This window comes from Acipenser ruthenus, chromosome 18, assembly GCF_902713425.1.
Source record: "Acipenser ruthenus chromosome 18, fAciRut3.2 maternal haplotype, whole genome shotgun sequence".
Taxonomy (NCBI): Eukaryota; Metazoa; Chordata; class Actinopteri; order Acipenseriformes; family Acipenseridae; genus Acipenser; species Acipenser ruthenus.
In genome coordinates this window covers 7245941-7267829 of record NC_081206.1, presented here as the reverse complement: position 1 = coordinate 7267829, position 21889 = coordinate 7245941, and the positions used below count along the sequence as shown (strand labels likewise).

The 21889-nt window shown below is 40.5% G+C and overlaps 1 protein-coding gene across 3 annotated transcripts in view; it reads left to right on the top strand.

Moving 5' to 3' along the window:
* The first annotated feature begins 218 nt into the window (after positions 1-218).
* Positions 219-21889, top strand: part of LOC117401679 (protein CBFA2T2-like) — a 29919-nt gene continuing 8248 nt past the window's right edge. The window contains exons 1-2 of one of the 3 annotated variants that reach the window (XM_034002510.3): positions 219-485; positions 21662-21805. In XM_034002510.3, the coding sequence (XP_033858401.3) occupies positions 458-485; positions 21662-21805 (172 nt within the window). In that variant the 5' untranslated portion in view covers positions 219-457. Of the gene's footprint in view, positions 486-12322; positions 12607-21661; positions 21806-21889 lie in introns of those variants that run through there. The other 2 variants (XM_034002583.3, XM_034002667.3) reach the window with 2 other exon arrangements.

The window sequence follows — 21889 nt, the reverse complement described above, 5'->3', positions numbered from 1 at the left end:
TATAACAAATATTGTTGCTTGTGTATTGGGTCATCCTCAGAGCATACAGAAAATGCAAATACTACTATATTAATTCGGTATGGATTTAAGGACATCAACACAGATGCATAAAACAAGCCAGCTGTTAATCTAGACGCCTGCATGTTTTATACTGTATTTGAATACAAGTGACTGCTGCTGCTGCTGCAAGCATTTACTCATTCCTTCTGTTGCGAGGTCAGGTTAAAGATCCCCTCCCCCACCGCACGCTGTGCTGAACCAGTTTCTTGGGGGCTGGGCTGACTGCTGTTGTCGGTTTCCTTCATTGAAACCCAAGGTCTTCAGCTGAAACAGGCAGTGCATTGCTCGATAACAACAGCGAAGCCAGAGAGATCGTCGGCTTTCTTCGAATAGTGTTTACCGTCGCTGGATTCCCACAACACCGCGATTTCATTATTTATAATCGTATAGAACTAACATGGTCGGCATCCCAGGCACATATCAATGTAAGACTGTTTTTTTTTCTTCCACAGTATACTATGTGTTGCTACTTTCGTTTTGCAGTAGATGTTTGCACAGTTTGGGAATGGGAAGGGAATAGGAATTTCCGTGAGAACGCCTGCTGTCGATTTCAAGAATTTTTTTTCTGGCTAAGAGAACGAATACGCTTATTATTATTATTATTTATTTATTTTTAGGGATCATAGAGTTCATATCAGAAAAATACATATTTGGTTCTAAATTGTTTATAAATTATTAGTATTAATTATGTCGCTGCAATTCATTGTTGACAATTAATTAGTAGAAATGGTTGAATATATTTGTATCAAAGAAATGACAACAGTTGTATTCCAAAGTAACTACACTTAAAAGTGAGGAAGGATTATTATTGCAAATATAATATCCATCCACTTAAATGTGTCAGCACTAAAACATTGGAAACAAACATTAAAGTTTAGTAACTAAATTGTTATCTTTGTAACATGTGCTGTTTCATGCTGTAACTCCAGAAAATATTCATTCCTCTCGCTGTGTAAACAAGGGACTGGTACAAAGATGTATTATGATGACTTTTGTGTACTTCGTTAAATTCAGGTTTGGTCAAGAGCATTATTATTGTTTAAGCATTAAGTCGGAAGTGCAGTCATGTGTCGGGTTTCCTTATTATTGGTACATTACATATGTTTTCTGGCTTAAAAGCTCATTTTCACTGCTGTTTGTATTCAGCATTCTGGTTGGCTAGATGCCCAAACAGTTCTTGAATCATTAACGTTTGTCCCCAAATAGGGGCATGTCTTGTTCTGGTGCCACATGAGCCAGTAAACTTAATTTGCCCATATTAAGAGTACCTGAATGCCAGCTTGTGCAAGACAATTTGTGTTTGGGGATCTCAAATAAGCTACACCTATTTAAGTCAATGGATAGCTTGAAATGCATGGGATCTTGTTTTAGGGCTGCTGCTTAAAACATATTTGGAAGAACCCAGCCAAACTCAGGAAGGGCTGGCTACCTGAACCTTTTGGTTCTTTTCTCCTCTTGAAAGAATCGAGTCCCCCCTGAATGAGTTGAATTGAAACTGTATGATTCTTTTGACTGTCAATGGTTGTGGATTTTTTTGAATGTAACCCATGGATCCCTTTGTTATGTAAATGATCAGAAAGAGCCGTTGCCTAAAGGCTTTTGGAAAGACGTTTATGTGTGTGTTGTTTTGTTTTTTCAATTGAGGGATTAATAATATCAGACAAAGTGTAGCACCATCTGGCGTTTACAGCTCTTCTACACAATAACACCAGGCAAACCAAAGCTGGCCGTAGAACCCCCCACTTGTCTAGTTGCCCAGGAGGGCTAACACACATGCAGGCAGGGCTAGTGGGGATTTACAATCTCCTGGGCCTGTTCACCAGGAAAATGCTATCCTTTACATGATCAGGGTATCAGTGATCATTTTAATTATGGCCAGGGGTCATCAGCAGCAGAAAGGACCAGTACCTACCTTATACACCCCCTTAAATACCTAGCTAATATTTATGTATGTTTTGCCTTGCTCAAAATCATCAGTCTTACTGTAACATAAAGCATTCTTAATCCCCAAACTGTATTACGTTCCATACAATACATTTACACATTCCTGGTCTAATCCAGTTTGCTGTAGATGAGTTTTTCTCCTTAAATAAGAAGGACACACAGTGTGCATTTTAGGGGTGTTAGTTTTCATTTCATTTCCTAAACGTTTTAGGTTTGTTATTAAACATGATTAAAGGTTTTAACAAGAACATACTGGGAATGTTTGTAACTAATCAGAAAAGCCATCGTAAGACATCCTCTATCACTGTTCATATGGAAACGACTGTGAAGTAATATAGAATATGCACTTTGACAAACATCTAAATTTGGTCTGCATATTTACGGTTTAATGTTTATACACTTGGATAACATGTTTCAATTGTAAACTAATAACACCCCCATGCATTTTTTATCCATTTGTTTTTATACCACATTTTAAACAGCAACTTACCCAACCAGAAGGGTTCCTTCAATTTGCCTTGCTGGCACATTTGTGTGTGGTAAATCATTTTCACAGTGTTGTTCAGGCATTTGACTTCTCTTGGAGTGTGTTTTTTTTTTTTTTGAAAACGAGGTGGCTTCCAAAAGCCTGGGTTTTGGAAAAAGAGGAAATTACAAGGTCCTGCAGGATCACATTAACACTCTAATTGGGTTTGGCTCCACTGTGGCTTCTCAGAGTTGCCAGAAAGCCCCTTTGTCGCATGTGAGAATTTCATCATGTGTTGGGAACGGTTGCCTTCAAGCGCTGAAGGTTTCATGACTAACCATACAGCTCATTCCAAACTCCTGCTGGAGATAACACCTGTTTAACTTTATTAAGGGTCATTCAGGTTGCACAGATAGCTGAATGAGCGGATCATTTGTTGAAAAGAAGGATCTATTTTAAACAACAATAACATTTTAATAATGAATTTTATAAAATAATTTTTGTATTGCTGACTGTAATTCATTTGAAAAAAGTAGTGGTGTGTTGTTTTTACTCTGTGGTATACACCCTAATTTCAAACTAACTTACGTTAAAATTGCGATCATTTTATAAAATGTATACCACTTCCAAAAAGTCTGAATCAGGTGACCACCTTCCCTGGGTGCTGTCTCCCTCCCTTCCCTGGGTGCTGTCTCCCTCCCTTTCCCTGGGTGCTGTCTCCCTCCCTGGGTGCTGTTTCCCTCCCTTCCCTGGATGCTGTCTCCCTCCCTGGATGCTGTCCCTGTGCTTACACTGCAACTCTAACACGGTTTTGACAGTCCGTTAGCTATTTGTATTCGCTGACCCAGTCAAGGGTCAAATCCATGGTTAGGGTCGTGCTATATTGGGACCTCAGCACACAGTGTAGCAGGAGTATTGGCACAGCTTCACCTCCCACCAGTCCTGTTACGAAGATTCATCTGTCCAAGCAACATTGGGACCAGGCCCTGTTGGAAACCTACAGGCAGGAGGTAGCTCCCATTATAAAGTGGTGGAGCAGGGTGGATATTCTCTGTGTTCTCTATGTGAGAAGTTGAAGGAAATCAGAAGCTGGTGTGCTGATTAGAAGCAAACCCTGAAGCAGTTGACTGCAGGCCTGCACAGCTGGTTTGTGTTGTTGCCTGCACAGCAGTGGCGGGAGGTGGGAGCATGTCCAGATGTGCCCTTCTTCCTCTCTCAATTGCCTGTCCACAGGCATTTATTATTGTAGTTACAGTCTAGGGGAACTGCCCCATCGGCTACGCAATTTTGCTACCACTTCATAGAAAGGAGTCATGTAGTCATGCCATTTAACATTAAAGTGTTATTTTGGGATTAAACCTGAAAAAATATCTCCAAAGGTAATTCCCCTGATAAACTTTACCATCATAAAAAATATAGCAAAGTGTAATTAATACATAGTGAACGCACGGTGAATCCTATGTAAGCATTGTAAAGCATATAAAAAAAAAACATGGTAAACCATAGTTAAATTTGGTAAATGCATGGTATAACCACGGAAAACGTATACGTGCTTTACATATAACACAAGCTGCATTTTTACAAAGCAGTGATTGAGCTTTACTTGAAACTAGAAGCAAGCCCATTGCATTTCTGGGGTTGAATTTCACTCTGTTTGTGAGAGGTTGGAATGGGAACAAAAGGACCAGTCAACAGCCCAAAGCTAAATATAATCTTTTGCAAGCCTGAAAAGACATGCTTGAAGACTTCTTCAAAAGAAAACAGAAAGGGGCTTAGTAATACACCCAGCCCCCACACTCTCTTCATTAAAGGTACTTTTTCCTCTCTTTTCAAACAAAGACAATGGTTTAGAATTGCATCACAGTCCTTTTCCAAAGCTTTCTTATGGTTGTCCTCACTGCGACAGTCAGGATCGCAGCTTCAGGGCAGTTGTCAGCACCCAGTGTTTTATGTGGGATATATATATATTATACTGCCTTGTTTAGACTGGAAAGTGCACTGAAAATGGCCCAGCTGTGGGATCTGAGTTTAAAAAAACATCACTACTTTAAATCTACTTTAACATAACTGCATTCTTCATTGTAATAGTTTGAGATTGATAACCCTGGTGTGTAAAGCGACCTGTGTGTGTTGTTTGAGTCGATTTAAAGAAATATGGCATAGGAGAGGTGTTACAGGGTTTGAAAATGTTTCCTGGAACTACAGTAAATTCATCAGGGAAAGGGCATGAGACCACTTATACACACTCCACATGTTTGGCTCCTGGTGCTCAGTAATTCACGTCACAATGCTGACTCCGTGTTGAAACCACAATGGTGTAAATTTCAAACCCCTCTGATTTATAAACCCTTGGTTTGTACTGGTAACTGGCCCTCCACGTGGCAATATGCTAACATATTTATACAGCGTGCTTGTGTCCGTTGTTGCTTAGTCACAGCAGGAACAGTTCTCCACATTAAAGCACAAAGGGGGAAGTGGGGATTCTTGGTTATGACCCCTCTGGTCCCAAGGCAAGTGCTATTCTGACGGAACAGAACAACTGGCTCAGCAAGAAGCAATGATACACAAGCTGCATGCTGTCACTGGGTTCATGGTGGCTTTTTGCCATGACAACACTGTTCTGGAAATGTAATGTAAGGTCAGAAGCTGTAAGGTCACCATGGCAGCAAGAATGTGGCTCACAAATGAAAATGTTTTTTGTTCAGAGAATATCATTATGTAGGGAGAGGAGATTTTTGAGAATAAACTCTTTTGATTTTGTAAGTTGCTCAAAATTCCTAGTTCCCTTTGATTTGAAGAAGCAATTGTTGTGAAAATTATTAAGTGCTTGCAGAAGTTTGGCACAGGATCCATTTTTTCCCCTCAGACTCCAGTCTGGCTGTTGATAAAATGAGATTATCTGAGCAGGAATAAAGAGATGAAACAAGATGAAATGTTGCTGAACATGGAATAGATACTCAACTCACAAAATTGCTTTGCCAGAAAGAGCAGCCTTATCTGGAAACCTATCATTGAGTCCTTGAACAGACCTACAGGCTGTGTCTTGCTGCCCAGGTGTTCTCAGTGTAAACTGTAAAGGAGACATCTGTATAAACAGGTGTGGCCCATCACAGAACTGCCAGCAGCACAACACAGCTGTGAAGGCTTAAGGGGAAAAGATCTGGGTTTTACTCTTGTCACCTGGAACAGAAAAAACGAAAACAAGTAATCTTTTTTTTTTCTGTGGTGAAATGAAATTGTCTTTCTGTAGGTGTCAGCCCTTTTAAAGACTATATTAAGGCTATAAGGCACCTATATTAAAAATCTTTCAGTTCTGTATAATAACATTCTTCCCTGCTTTTTTTCAGAATAGACAGACCATTTGATTTGAGATTTATATGTTCTTGTCATCTCACTAACCCTGTAGGCCTTAAAAACATGTTCTGTCACAATAATAAAGCATACATACAGTTCACATTTTGTACTAGCAGTGTATTAGGCTGTTATGATTAACAATTTATCAGGAATTGATTATCAACCGGTAAGAATATTTGCTATAATTATGATATTCTAATTATAGATGTAGATTGGTATCTTCTTTTAAGAAACGTCAGTAACAGTCAGTTGAGTTCTTCTTTGATAAGCATTTTTACCAGCAAAATCCTATGAGAATTCCTTGGTGTCTTTTTTCTACATTCATCCAATGTTTAGCATTCTGAGTGCAGTCTATCAGAAAGTAGGCCTTGTTGTTTACATTCCCTAGAGTTAGCTTCAGCTTTAGGCTACAGCCTTCCTGCTGCATCTGTGGGGCTGAGCAGTGAAGTTCTAAAGGTTTGGTGGTTACTATAAGCAGGTTGTGCCATCAAGCTGAGTGTAGCCCAGTGGTGATAACCTCCTAACCAGAATCCACTAAGACCATGTCTTGACAGTGCTGTGCTTTAGTCTCATGCTAGCTAATGGTCCAGTGCTGCAGTGACTTTCAGGACTAATTTTATCCACAATTTCACCATGCACCAGCCTTGCAGTTCAAAAGCATTCTCGAGTGGCCAAACACTTTTTTTTGTTTGCCTGTAAAATCATTATGTAAACACAATACCAGGGACCAAATCATAAGGAAATAATGGGAGAGCTATGAAAATAAGTCTTTTGCTCTTTCAAAGCAGGAATGCAAATATATTTAGTTGCATATCTAAAAAGCTTGTTTGCTGAACTTTGAGGTGCCTTTGATGTGCTGAGATTGGATAGTAGAGATGAAAATTCCTGTATATCTGCATGTCATTTTCATAAAAAAAAATGCTTTATAGAGTTTGCTCACATTACAAGAAACTTGACCAACTTGTGCTGGTATGCAGGATTGTTATTTTAGGAAGAGGAGCTGTTTTTACTGGTGTCAGTTTCTTTAACTGGAAAAATAAGGAAAGATTTAGCATCCTTTATTTGTTTTTTTTATCCATTAAACTGAAGAGGAGGGGGAGCACAGCCATGGACTTGGCTTTCGCTAGTGGAAAAATTTAGCAAAACAGCCAAGTGAGTGTGTGACCCTCTTTGGGTCTATTAAAAACTCAAACTCTCTCCTTCTTTCTCTCTTATATATACACACACACACACACACAGAGACAGACGCACACAAACCCCATCCATTCCCTCAAGTGTAACGAGAGATCTGACGGTTTTCCATGGGTGAGTAGGCGGTTCAGGTCTTACTTTAAACTAATCGCTCCCAGCAGTGCTAGATAGCCAGACTCGCTGGAGCCATGGGCTTGGGGGTTTGGAATGCCAACACAGGCTCAATGCCTGCCTTTCATCCAGAGGGAAGGAGAAGGAGGAGGGAATGGGGGCGAGGGGAGCTTCATTTGTTACGGAACTGATGGGGCGATTGACAAGCAATGCACAATGAAAGTCATAAGGTTTGTATAGCATTGAGGAGCCCCAGTAGGTGTTTAATGACTGGAAGATGGATTTTGAATGAGGGGAAATAAAAGGCAGCAGGGGCACAGAGGGCAATGGAAATGGTGTGGGGGGTGGTCGGAGGGGCTTTCTATTGAAGTTAAGAGGCTGTATGATGAAGAAATCTCAGTTGTGTTAATTGTAAGAGCCTCAGACCCAGCCAGTGTTGCGTCCGACCACTTAATATCAGTTTTTCCTTTGCTATTCCGATGGGAATCATTCATTGTAATTTACAGTATCACTACAAATTCATAAGCAATTCAGATTTTTTTTTTCCACAAATAATTGAAACCACTGCAGTGAAAGTATATTGTCTTTAATGTAGTTTTATAATCCAGCTTCATTGAAATTCAACATCTCTCCTCCGCTGTTTGTACCAGTTTAGTGTATATTCCCTGCAGTTGTTTTCATTTATGGGGTTGAGGGGCTATAGTACTACTTGCACTGGAAGTCTGCAGGCTTAAAAAATAAATTACTCTCACCACAAATGACTCACCATTTAGGAAATGTTTGCCAGCATTCCAATGATCATACTTTAGTCATGCAAATGGGTTAATTCAAATTAAGCAGCAGTCTTTAGCAAATTGCTGTTTTAGGCAGCAAGACCCATTGTCATCTCGGACAAGGGAGACTCCTGCTCCATTGCTTTTGATTTAGTCATTGTTGGTGAAACCGATATTCATGGTGTTGATGTAATGCTTATTTTGTAATCTATATCGCACCCCCAGCCTGGCTCTAGAGACAAACCATTTAAAACATGTAACTGTACTTAATTGCTGTGTGATTCCTTATGCGTGTTAATTAAACCTTCTGGAGATGCATTTCTGAGCTATAGCGTGGTCTCATAGGCCAGGACATCCAAAGGCAATAAACAAATGTCTGAGTGCTTAAGTAACACTATATTGAATAGAGTATGAAATCAATCAAGACCTTGTACCAACATTCAGAGTCATTCAGCACCAATCATTAGAAACTATCAGTTGTGGCTGGCTTTACACCAAACATACACAAAAATGTGAAACTGTGACAACAGATTTCTCATGTGTCTTTGAGAAGACAGTGTCTGCACTTAATATTATGAAGTTGACCAGATTGAACTGAGAATGAATAAGACCCCCCCCCCCCCATGCAGCTGGATGGACAGCTTCATCCTGGGTAGTTTTAGTCTGATGAACTGCATTGGAATGTCAGATTGTGATACTTTCCCTTCTCCAGAGCGGCTGCCTTGCCTCCACTGAGCTGGAAGAAGCGGTGATGAGGTTCTGCTGTGTTTCTTCATCTAGAAAGCACCACCATCCTGGTCTGTTTTCAATAAGCAGAGCAGACCTGGTTGTTTTGACCCAAGAGCAGTCATTTTCATTTTTCTGTTTATTTTTCTAAAAGTAGACGCTCTGAGAGGGAGCATGAATGGAAACAGATGTGCTGGCTTTGCTGGTATACCTCATTTTCTAAACCAGAGGTTTGCTTGCTTTTGTTTTTTAATTCCATACAGCTTGCGTTGTATTATGTATTTTAAAAAAAGCAGAGTACTCCAGATTTAGTTGAAGTTTTAAAGGAGGCTCACTAATTTTACAGCTTGATCCTGCTAGTTCTCAGTTTCACAGATGGGTGGCACTAGGAGGTCAATTGATTTGTCTCTTATGGGTATTTAGATCCGCCACTGTTTTAGATTATTAAAATAGACCCCACTATGGTATTCACTGTTATGTTCAGAAACAGCTGGCAACAAAGCAAATGACAGAACTAATGAATAGAATCTCCTCCTTTTTAAGCCAGTTAAGTACATAACATGATAAAGCCATCAGTTAATGCGTTTTTCAAAGATTCTAGCAACTTTGCAGTGTTTAGTTCATTTGGAGCCCTCTTTACAAAAAGGCTAATCAACATTAAGTAATTAATATAGCTATACCTCAGCAATCTAGAAAATACTATGTGACCTTTCTTAGACAGCCATAGCTTTCTGCAATGCTGAAATGGTTATTAATGGGCTCTTTGATCGGTGGGCTTGGAATCCTGGAATAGAATTGATTTTTAGCTGCAGATGTGTGTCAGCCCCTTCTGGGATGGGGGAAGGGAAACACCATTGGGGAATCGGCAAAGGCAGTACAACCTTCCCCTACAAACAATGACACAAGCCTCTATTTGCATGAACACAAAACCTAGCACCACACTCCTGCATTCCCAGTAACTCCAGTGGCTCCTCCAACATTAGGAATTGTCTCTTTCCAGCACTACTCACTGTTCCATTCAAAACCACTATAACTAATGCATTAATGTGGACACAACATAGAGCAATTTACCTCTTGTCACAGGGCAGACAACTGTTTCAAAGAGGTTGGAGGTCAAACTCAAATAACATTTGAATACGGTGACCACCAGCAAACCAGTGCCAACTTGAATTTGGTGCAGCTTTTATTCCCTTACAGAAACACTAATCAGATTTAAAAATATATTTATGTTGTATAACTCATATTATAACTATAAAATTATAGTTATTTTCTTTAGTATAGGTATAGAATCATATAAAATAAAATCCTATGTAATTTTTGGTAAGAAATGTATTGGGATTCATGCACCAATATACTATGCAATCCTATAAAGGACTATTAGAATTTTTTTTGGAATCTCTTATGGTTGTTGATACCTTCGTAAAAGCATACAGTCAGACTTCTCTAAGCATGTTTAAGACCGTCTGTCTATAAAATGATCTTTGTCATGGCTGTTTTTCTAATTTGCAACACTTCATTATAAAAGCTACCCTCGTAGGAAATCACAGCTCGAGTATGTCAGGAATAGCAGTGTCATTGCCTCCGGCTTCGAGAGAAGCCCTGAACGGAGGGACTCAAGTGCTGTCAAGTGCGTTTGGGCAATCAGGAGAGTGTGTCAGGGCTCTGATTGCACTGCAGACAGAGGGGATCACAGGCGTAGAAACACAAAATGACACTCTGCCCGAGCTGTCTGTGTGTGCACTTCGGTGTGTTTCTGTGCAATCCAGGTCCAGCAGATGCAATGGGTCTCCCTGGCACAGATGTCCGGCAGAAGCTATGGGATCAAGTGGTCAACCCTGCTTCTTGTGTCTCTAGGATACACCTCCTCCCTGGACGGCCAGCCACACAGCCTTTCAAAAACATTACTATTTGAATCCATTTAATCCATTTGTGCACAGAACTTGGGGCAGTAGATGCAGATAGATGCTGTTTATTGTGGGTGAATTGGTGTTTTGGGGGGGTTAAAACACACACTAAATCATTGACACCCAATAGTTATCCTTTATCTAGATCTGTGTACAGTACAGGCAATATATCTTTGTAACATGCAGGTACAGTTAACATACCAAGCATTGGCTAAGCCAGTTAAATAATAATATTCAAGCCATTACCCAATGCTTACAGTATTAAATGAAAATAATCAATGTATTCCCTGATTCATAATCTATCTTAAAGACCTATTGTGTGAAACATCCTAGATAATTTTGTGGTGATATTGTAAAGATCAGCTGTGTTGGCTGTCTCATTAACGAATCATACGTGCACAGGTTTGTTAATCTACTACACTGCAGGGGTTTATGTGTACTTTGTGCAATGCATATAAAAGCCACGTTTCACACAATCCTCCTCTCAAGCTGCACCTCGCATCCTGATCGTAAGCTTCGGAGTATGATGATCCCAAACCCACTTGGATCAGGATAACTCACAACTTCATCAAGATACTGGAATCCCAGTCCATGGCAGGCTTTTTCAATGTGTCTAGTGAGGGAAGTGTAACCCCCTAACAATGAAGGGGTCTCACTTTATTACAGTGGGGGGTTTTATCGCTGCTGGAATTCACTGCTATTGATGCCAGTTATGCATCTGTGACTTTAAACATGGTTAGATCTTCAGTAATGCTAAAAGAAACAAAGTTAAGGTAGACTTAACAACAAGGTTTTCTTAACTCCAAGACATCACCGTTGAATAAAGAGATTAATAGTGCTGATGCATACATATTGTATGGAGCAAAACCACCAAGCTAACAAATAGCAGGAAGCATGTTAAGTTACAATAAGGGTTGCTTTTGATCCAGAGTTAAAACAAGCTGGGCTATAGTAGTGCCAGAGTTATGAATGAGATGAAACAAAGCCTTTCGAGGCAAACTATACCACATTGAAGAAACTCAGGCTTAACCGGCAGGAGATAAACAAGAGATCAGCTTAGCAAGATAAGATTCTGGAAGTAAAGAACTGATACCGTGTTAAAAACCACAGCAGAACATTTAGATTCCAGAATCATTATTAAAGAATGTTACACAGGCTGCATGATGCAATAGCTTACAGTTAATATTTTTATTACCAAGTATGAAGAAAAAATATATATTGCACCTTGAAGTTGACATGATTGCTTTCTGACTGTTTTGAAAGGGGAGTTATCGGCTTAAATGTACTATGATTTTTCAAATGTGGTGCAACTTTTCGAAGGATAAATTAGCTTTGTTGTCCCAAAGTAAAAAATAAGCTTTTCAGTAGAATAATTTAACGTTCCTATTTACGCTTTCATTTTCCAGTATCTTCATAACTTGTATTTCCCGCTGCAAATACAGTAACATTGTATCCACTTTAATAAGTAAATCAAATACTCTGAAGCCCTCAATTACATGTCGTGCTTGAGGCGCACACAATCTCTAAGGAGGGATTTCAAACCGATTTATATAAAAATAAAAAAAAAATGACCACGGGTGTTGGTGATGATTGGAACAATTTGGCTTGGCTTTTGTTTTGTTTGTGTGTGCCAGAGCAATTAGTTATGTTAATTACCAGGCTGTCGGTAAATACATTAAACAGATTAGCAGCAGATTGGCTGGGATCCATGGAGGGGGGTGTGGCTTGGGTGACATCATCCTGGCAGGCAGCCCTTGGAAATAGAGAAACGAGAGAGAGAGAGAGCTGGTCTGCTTGGATATCCCTTTCCATCTGGGACCCATCTGTGTTTCCCTGGATTCGGACAAGACGCTCAGACAGCGAGGAGCTTGCATATGTGGGAGAGCAGACACATGTCTGACATATGAAGAAGGGGAGAGAGAGAGAAAAAGCAGCAAGAACCGGCTGGATTATAGTAATACTAGGAAAGAAGAGAGGATAGAAGGAGGGGTGCATCTATTCCCATCCCAACAGAAGACCATTATAGCAGAAATATTTCAAGATTTCTCACTTTGTTTTTCTTTGCTTCGGCATTCAGGTAAGGGCTTTTTTTCTGACAAGACTGTATGTTATTAAAAGCTTCATAAGCTCAGCATGTGCTTGTTCAATTGGTTTTAGGATCTATTTCTAGTCCAAAAAGGAGGCTTATAGTATTAGCTTAAACCCATTCCAGTTCATTTCAACAAAATGTTCCTGTATTTGGTTTTATATGATGGTGACAATTGTCGATGCAAACATTGCTGTAGCTTTCTTGTTTCCTCTATTAAGCTCATCAAAGTAGATCCATCTTTGTCTTTTAAATCAAATCCATAATGAATAAACCCAGATGAGAACCATGTTGTCAGATTCACATTTGCATGATGAGGTTTCAGTGACTTGTAAATGCTAAAATCATTTCTGAAATAAACGCAATAAAAAGAATTTGCATTAATGTCCGTCATGTTTGATTGGCATCTGCGGGTGCCACATTTATGAATTGCTTGGTTTATTAGTCTCCGCTGTGCCAGTTTAAACCCTGTTGGTTTCCTCTGAACCGATTTTAATGAACAAGCTGATGAAAGATATTGTCAAAAAATATAACACTGACGGAAGAGTGAAAAGAGAATCAAATGTCAAAATAACACATAATAATGAGCCCCATTTAGCATCTGCTAAATTACTACTAATAATAATAATTAATTTGAAAAATAATATATAAATTGCTCTGTGTTAGCACACTGATATCCAGATCAAGTGGACTGAACCTGATCTGCCAGCAGCAATGCATAAACTATGGGGATGCTGAGCTAGTTTACATTTGAATGTTTACTGCTATATCCTTTCGAGCCATCATGGTTTTGTCCATGGACAATACATGGTCATCAATGGACCAACCAACTTTATTATTGAAAATGGCACAAGAATGACAGCTTGCAGCTTTTTGCTGTAGTGGTAGATTGTTGCATCATAGATAAACCACACTAATCTGAAGAAAGTATGTACAGAAGATCAATTAATTGAGAACTGGCAGTATCTGCTTATGTCGGACTAATCTTATTTGCGCTGTTTATTAAATCACAATTATTGGTTCTGGGACAGAGGGGAGAGTTATTTCTGTAAGTTTGCTCATCAGATGTGATGATGGTCTGACTGCAACATTAAATGTGTCAGGATTCAGACAGTCACTGAAGGTTCTCTGTAATCCTACCTGGTAGTGTCCTTCCTCACAGGCTGTACAAGCCCTGCAGCCAGGCTCTTTGTGGTATAACAGCAGTTTCGTTGGTGAAATCAGTTATCAGATATGACCTCCGTGGTGGATATTTATCTTGGCTGTGCAACACGCTTGGGATAATATAGCTGCCAGCATCGCCCAAGGCAGAATTCCAAGGTAAACCCCTTCTCTCTCGGTCGCTAAGTATTTAACCAGTGAAAGTCTGGGAACTTCCCTATCCTTAATTAGAAATAAATAAGTATTAAAATGTTTTAAGCCCATTTTACCATTTAATATATATTTTTATACAGTTCCATTGTGAGGTTCGAATCTACGGTAATGGTTTATATATTATTCCTGCCCTTATTGCAGCTTTTAATGGCTTGATGAAGCACCCAGTAATGACTGCCTCCCACAGCTCCGTTGTTCTGGATCAGGGGTTCCCCTGCTGTGTGTATCCATGTCTAGTAATTCAGTACAAGAGAAGCCCTTTTCAGGTTTTCAGTGGCTTTACCTACATTGCAAAACGATGGCACATTATTGCAATAGGCATTAGATCATCAGATCAGTTATATTTTTTAAAGCCCTGGATAAGGGCATCTGCTAAGAAATAAATAATAATAAAGCAAATGTTGATGTTGTGCGCAATTGAATTTTGCTCACTAGCAGGAATTAACCCTTTAACCTCCTGCTGTGTGTGACATTTTATTTCCAGGTGCAAGCAACAACAGTGAAATGTAACCATGCAGCAAAACCTCCTACATTTACCGTGACAGATTGTGCACAAATGAACGATGGCATGCATTAGCAACAGTGGTAGGGACCAGCGTGCTGTATTGGAAACAGATGGGTCCCAGTTCAGGGTGGGGGACTAGGTGAAAAGAGTTAGTTCTGAGGATCATAAAGTACTGCATTATAATAAAGCACCAGCCATTCAATAAAATGGCTGAGTGCTCCATCATCTATCTTCAAGAGGCTGGTTTATATGGCCTTGGAGTTAATCACCCTGACAACGGCCTCCTGCAGAGCTCTCATTATCTAATGCCCTGCTTTGTTATTTCTCATTGTCTGCCACTTTACTGTGAAGCTGTTCTTGCTCACCTGGCCATTGCTTAAGCGACTGATCATTAGCCGCTAATCATCTGTAGCACATTAAAAGACGAATCCCTGCTTTGGGTCAGTCTTTGAGTATGTTTGTGATGCGTATAATGCTTTAACAATTATTCGATTGTAATCCTGTACCATATGAACTAACATAGAGGGCAGCATAGAATCTTAACTCACGTTTACAAAATGTAAAAATAGAACATTTTCTAAACACTCTGACCTTAAAAGAATATTTTGAAAAGTATTTCAATAGTGTGAGCTGAAGAACAACACATTGCTTGTGGAGCCTTTATTATAACATTTTTAGTTTTACACTGGAGCTTAATAAATCTGCTCCTTGGTCTGTTATACGTCTGTGGTTTTTCTGTTCTACATTTGTGACAATACCAACAGGGGTAATCTGGTCATTAAGTAGAGAAGGTGTTTATCTTGGGATCTAGTCCAATTGGAATATTTTAGCCTAAAGCAAAGCCGGTGACTACAGCCAAGATAAATATCCACCCTGGAGGTCACATTGATAAATGATTCAAGGCAACGAGTCCTTCTGGTTTGAGCTTGGGAGACGAAGCCAAAACACCTTGATTTCACTCTCTGACCAGCTGTGCAGCCTGGGTGCAAATTCATTTCTCTTCCGGGTGTGTCAGTTAGAGAAAATACGTTTGTGCTGTGGTGCCTTGCTGAGTATATTCAAACACAATATAGTCTTATTTATTGGCATACTTAATGCTACTCAGGGTAAGTAGCTGTACTTAATAGAGAAAAATTGAATGGTGACTCTTTAAATAAACACTAAGCCAATGAGCAGCACAGCATTAAACCAGACAAGGCTGTATTCAGAAAGCATTAGCACCTGATGAATGCACTTACCACATTACTTTGTGAATACTGTCCACAGTATGTTGAAAGTGCTGGTGAATAATAGAAAGGGCTTCGAACTTCTAAAATGTTGCAGATCATTTTGATCTTGAACTGGGATCAAACTGCTATTCAGCTTCATGGTGTATAGATTAGAACAACTGACAGACAGAGAACGTTGATTTTCTTTTTTATATACAGTACTGTGCAAAAGTTTTAAGCAGGTGTGAAAAAATGCTGTAAAGTAAGAATGCTTTCAAAAATAGACCTGTTAATAGTTTATATTTATCAATTAACAAAATGCAAAGTGAGTGAACAGAAGAAAAATCTACATCAAATCAATATTTGGTGTGACCACCCTTTGCCTTCAAAACAGCATCAATTCTTCTAGGTACACTTGCACACAGTTTTTGAAGGAACTCGGCAGGTAGGTTGGCCCAAACATCTTGGAGAACTAACCACAGTTCTTCTGTGGATTTAGGCAGCCTCAGTTGCTTCTCTCTCTTCATGTAATCCCAGACAGACTCGATGATGTTGAGATCAGGGCTCTGTGGGGGCCATACCATCACTTCCAGGACTCCTTGTTCTTCTTTACGCTGAAGATAGTTCTTAATGACTTTCGCTGTATGTTTGGGGTTGTTGTCATGCTGCAGAATAAATTTGGGGCCAATCAGATGCCTCCCTGATGGTATTGCATGATGGATAAGTATCTGCCTGTACTTCTCAGCATTGAGGAGACCATTAATTCTGACCAAATCCCCAACTCCATTTGCAGAAATGCAGCCCCAAACTTGCAAGGAACCTCCACCATGCTTCACTGTTGCCTGCAGACACTCATTCGTGTACCGCTCTCCAGCCCTTTGGCGAACAAACTGCCTTCTGCTACAGCCAAATATTTCAAATTTTGACTCATCAGTCCAGAGCACCTGCTGCCATTTTTCTGCACCCCAGTTCCTGTGTTTTCGTGCATAGTTGAGTCGCTTGGCCTTGTTTCCATGTCGGAGGTATGGCTTTTTGGCCGCAAGTCTTCCATGAAGCCCACTTCTGACCAGACTTCTCCGGACAGTAGATGGGTGTACCAGGGTCCCACTGTTTTCTGCCAATTCTCAGCTGATGGCACTGGTGGACATCTTCCGATTGCGAAGGGAAGTAAGCATGATGTGTCTTTCATCTGCTGCAGTAAGTTTCCTTGGCCGACCACTGCGTCTACGGTCCTCAACGTTGCCCGTTTCTTTGTGCTTCTTCAAAAGAGCTTGGACAGCACACCTGGAAACCCCTGTCTGCCTTGAAAATTCTGCCTGGGAGAGACCTTGCTGATGTAGTATAACTACCTTGTGTCTTGTTGCTGTGCTCAGTCTTGCCATGGTGTATGACTTTTGACAGTAAACTGTCTTCAGCAACCTCGCCTTGTTAGCTGAGTTTGGCTGTTCCTCACCCAGTTTTATTCCTCCTACACAGCTGTTTCTATTTCAGTTAATGATTGTGTTTCAACCTACATAATGAATTGATGATCATTAGCATCTGTTTGGTATAATTGTTTAATCATACACCTGACTATATGCCTACAAAATCCCTGACTTTGTGCAAGTGTACCTAGAAGAATTGATGCTGTTTTGAAGGCAAAGGGTGGTCACACCAAATATGGATTTGATTTAGATTTTTCTTCTGTTCACTCACTTTGCATTTAGTTAATTGATAAATATAATCTATTAACATGTCTATTTTTGAAAGCATTCTTACTTTACAGCATTTTTTCACACCTGCCTAAAACTTTTGCACAGTACTGTATATCATTTCAGCAACAGCGCATCTTCTTGCTAAGCGCACACTCATAGGAAATGGCAGGGAGGAATTAGTTGGAGAAAGTCAAAGAATATTTCCTTGCAGGAATAACAACTAATTGTAAGTGCCTGACCCATAGTTAATCCCTTCAGTCTGATTGGCAGTGACTAGAGGCTACCTGTTCAAAGTGGACAGCACTGGCTACAATGCATTTCATTCACCTGTAATGAAAGACAACCTATAGAAAGATTTTGTTGTTCACTGTCATTGCAAATTTTTAGTTAAATGTTTACTAGGAAGGAAGCTCCGCTTATGCAAAAGCAGCAGACAGGAATACTGTAAATGAAAAGCAACACTTTGACCGGAACAATGTATTTTTGAATTTTCCACTCACCCTTATAATGTGCTGTTTTGAAAGCCAAATGTAATTCATTCAACTAAGACAACCGACACATTTGGGGGAAAGTTGACAAGAAAAGAAAAAATGGGTAAAGTAAACTGATTCTACTCTAGCCTGTTGCTGTGCTGTAAGCCAGTGGAGTAGAATGATTTGTACTGAAGCGGGGGAGGGGACGTGGGTTAGGAACAGATGTTTTCTATTGTCAGTGCATGTGGACAGGCAGAGACCAGGTGCACTTATTGTTAGCGCCGGACTCCATTCTCTCTGCCTTGTACTGTGTCTCGTGTACCCTGCCCCCCCTTCTTCTCCCTTCTTCCCCCAACACATTGTCTCTCCCCTGGATAAGAATCTGAAGCCTTCTGTCCCTTTTCTCTGTCACAGGTGACTGTTGGAGACCCCAGCTGGCAAGCTTTTGCCCGATTACATCCATATGGTAGAGAGCACAGGGAGTGGGGTGGGGGTGTATCAGCAGTACTGACTGCAGAAGAGCGGTTGATTACTTAACCCATTACTGGCCCTGGTCTTGAAGAGCAATTGTACTTTCGAATAATAGTAAGAAGAATTGGATTATGACTGGTTTTAAAAAAAAGTCTGCTCAATCTAATAAACCCAAAAGGATAAAGATGCATTCATTTTGATATAATCATGTACTCGTACTTAAAATACACAACCTCAATCAACTGCAAGGGAAAATAAATCTGCTCCTTTTCCTATAGCTGACAACATTGGTCAATGATATACAGCCATTTCTCTAACGCATGAATAGCATCGATTCCTTGAGATCACTGGCATTTACATGGACTCTTTTTATAGTTTGGTTGGGTTGCGGATAAGGTCAGCCAGATACTTGGCAGGAGACGTCCTTTTTGCTGACAGATCCACAAGCTGCCACTCAACTTGACTGATAACCAAGGGCAACGGGACCCCGAGGTCGGTGATATCCGTCTCGGATTGTTCTTTTCCACTGAATAAATCAGAACAGACTCTTGGGCTGTGCACCAATCCCCCTGTGCTTCTTTTCATGGTCGCGTTTAAACGATGGGAGTTTAAAACACCAACGTTGTTTGCACAGGGGCAACACAGGGTTCCGTACAGGAGTGAGAAAAAAAAAAGGCATCTTTCATATTGAAAACAAAGAGGGAGCAGACTTACCTGAGCTGTCTCCCAGCTGTGTGTCAACACATTCATTCCACACAGGTACTGGAACCACATGCTACACCGGAGCCATCCCTGGAGGTTGCTGCCAAATATGTACACAGCACAGCTTTACTATACCCTTTGAAAATCTTTTTAAACACAATTTACCTTGTCACTTCTGCTTTTGTGCTGTGTGGAATAACACAATAGGAACTCTTATTACAAACAACAGATAAAGTGTGCCTGAACCCCAAGATTCAATTGTAATTATTAGAACGTTAGCATTACCTGTAAAGGTAGCAGTGCCATAATTACAATTTAATTCTGTTAAATAAAGAAGAGCACAATCTTGTTTTACCCTGGCTCATCTTTTGCCATTGTTCAACAACAACTGAAGTCTTAAGTTGTGGTTTTGCAATATGGGATTTCAGCCAGTAGCAGGCTAAGTTTTATTTATTTTTGAATTGCTAAGCCTTGCGCTCTTTTTCCCCTCCACAATGATGTTTACTCTGTATTAATCAGAAACAGCTGGTGCGCAGAGGAGCTGGCTAGATTGGTAAACATGCTATTCTAAATCAATATTTATCCAAGGTGGACACAGAATTGGGTCAGTCTCTCATAGTTGGCAGCATTTATTTAAACCATCCTCATAGATAGATCTTATTCCAGAGAATATATTATTGCTAGAGAATACTACCCTTTAGTAATTCTGTTTTGCACTCCTCGTTGCTGTTTGAATACACTCCTGAAGTCAACTTGGGTCATGTACACAAACAGTCAGTTGTGTTTGAAAACGGACACGGCAGACTCTGCAGCACTGCCTATCTGAAATGCAAAGCAGGTGGGAAGATGGGAGGAAACCCTCTGGCTCCGGTGCAGTACGCTCCACATGACTGTGAAAAGGCAAGAGCCAGCAATTGCAAACGAGCTGGGACGCAGATGGATGAGCCGGAAAGCTGTCAAAATTCTCCTCATGCGACGCAGAGGCACAATGTCCACCGCCGCTCAACCTTTGAAACGCGCGGGTGGATAACCGCCATACGAGACGGGCCAGTGTGAGGAGCAAGCGGCTCCGCCAGGGAGAGGGAGCGAATGCAGAACGCCTCCCCGTGGCGGAGTGTTGGGTCAAGGGGACCTGAAGGTCGGGTGCAGTGCCTCTCCAACTGCCTTGTTAATTAACTGTGGGGCACTTCTACTGTGAAGGAACATTTGAATTGTGTAATGGACAGTTAAAAGCCATGTGGACCATATTGCACTGTATTTTATTGTGTGCAGAATTAATATATAGATAAAGGCTGACTGTAATTGGACTTGATTTAGATCATTCCTATAGATAAGTTGTTTTTTTAATCTTAGTGATTCATCTATGTGACAGATTGTATACAGGAGAGAACCACTAGGATGTAAACCCTTAGCATTTTTCAGTGGCTGAATTGAAATTGTAGACCATCTGCATGAAGCTTCTGTTTGTTAACATACTTGTGTAAAAGGTCTGTGCAAATGCTGTGCAGGTCTTGTGCAGTCAGCTTCCAGGTGCTCCATGAAAGACAATCCGCAATACAATACCTAATGATTTGTCGAAACGTATGTCACTGAATTGAAGCTACAATATGGTTAGAGACGAAACGCTGCAGTGCAACTGTTCATATTCCATCAGCTGTTTAGAAAAGGATATTAAAGAAAGGATTGCGTTTCTGCAAGATAATGTTGCTGCTAAGAAAAGTGTATTACTAGTATTTTTAGTGTATTATTGGCAGTATTTTTAAACCAAGACCAGACTGACGGCCCATCATCTTAAGCAATATATAGAAGATCTCTATTCACACAATGGGTTTACACTTCCTAAGAACATTTGCAGTGTGTTTCTTGGGCAAGACAGCATCTGGCTGATTCAGAGAGCAGGCTTGAAGACCCAGAATGGTGTATTTTACACAATCACTGCTACATGAAGGGTCTTGGTTTCAACTATAAGGGGCTTCTGCTGCAAAAATGATCAGACAATCTTTATGGGGAAATAGCTGGCGCTCCTTCAAGATGATTGCTGAGTGTTTTGTGGTTACGATGGTTCCGGATTGCTTTAGTGCCACTGTTTACTCGCTGCCCGTTATCTGAACCACTAACCACAGAGCAGCTTTTCTTCATTACCACAGTCGGGGCTTGGTCTTCACCTGTCTTTACTGCAACCCCGTTGTGGACAAGTGATATTTCTGGCCCCTTCAATTTCAGTGTGATGTGATTTCAGTGTTTGTATTGAGTGTGTCTGTTTGTGTGAGAAATTACACCAAGGTGGCAAACCAAATGAGCATACTGTGCCTAATAATGCTGTAGTTTTCCTAGGGGCAAAACAGATTGTTTTCACTCTGTCTGTAAATGAATGTGTCCTATATAGAAATGTAAAATACTGTATTGTGAATTAATTCACACAAGCATTGGGTATAATAGAGTAAAATAGCACAGATGAATGATATTTCGGTGTTGCTTTGAACCTCTTGAAGTTATGTATGAAATAACGAGTGTAGTGCCAGGGTCAGGGCCAGTTTATAGTCAACTTGTGTATCTGCTGCTTTGATTTCAAAGATTGATACCAGGGTTAACCGGAGCTCTCGCTCTGCTTTCTCACAGACAGTGGAGAGAAGAAGAACCCTGCAATGCCCGGTTCTCCTGTGGAGGTCAAAGTCCACTCCAGATCCATACCTTCCGCAATGCCACCCCTGCCACCCATCAACCCCAGCGGGCCCAGGCCAGCGTCCTTCTCCTCCACAGCACGTAAGTATCTCGGGGACTGCCTGTGTGGTGCGCTGCAAAGGGTTATTTTATTACTTTGTGCCCTTTCAGTTAACAACCGGAGTA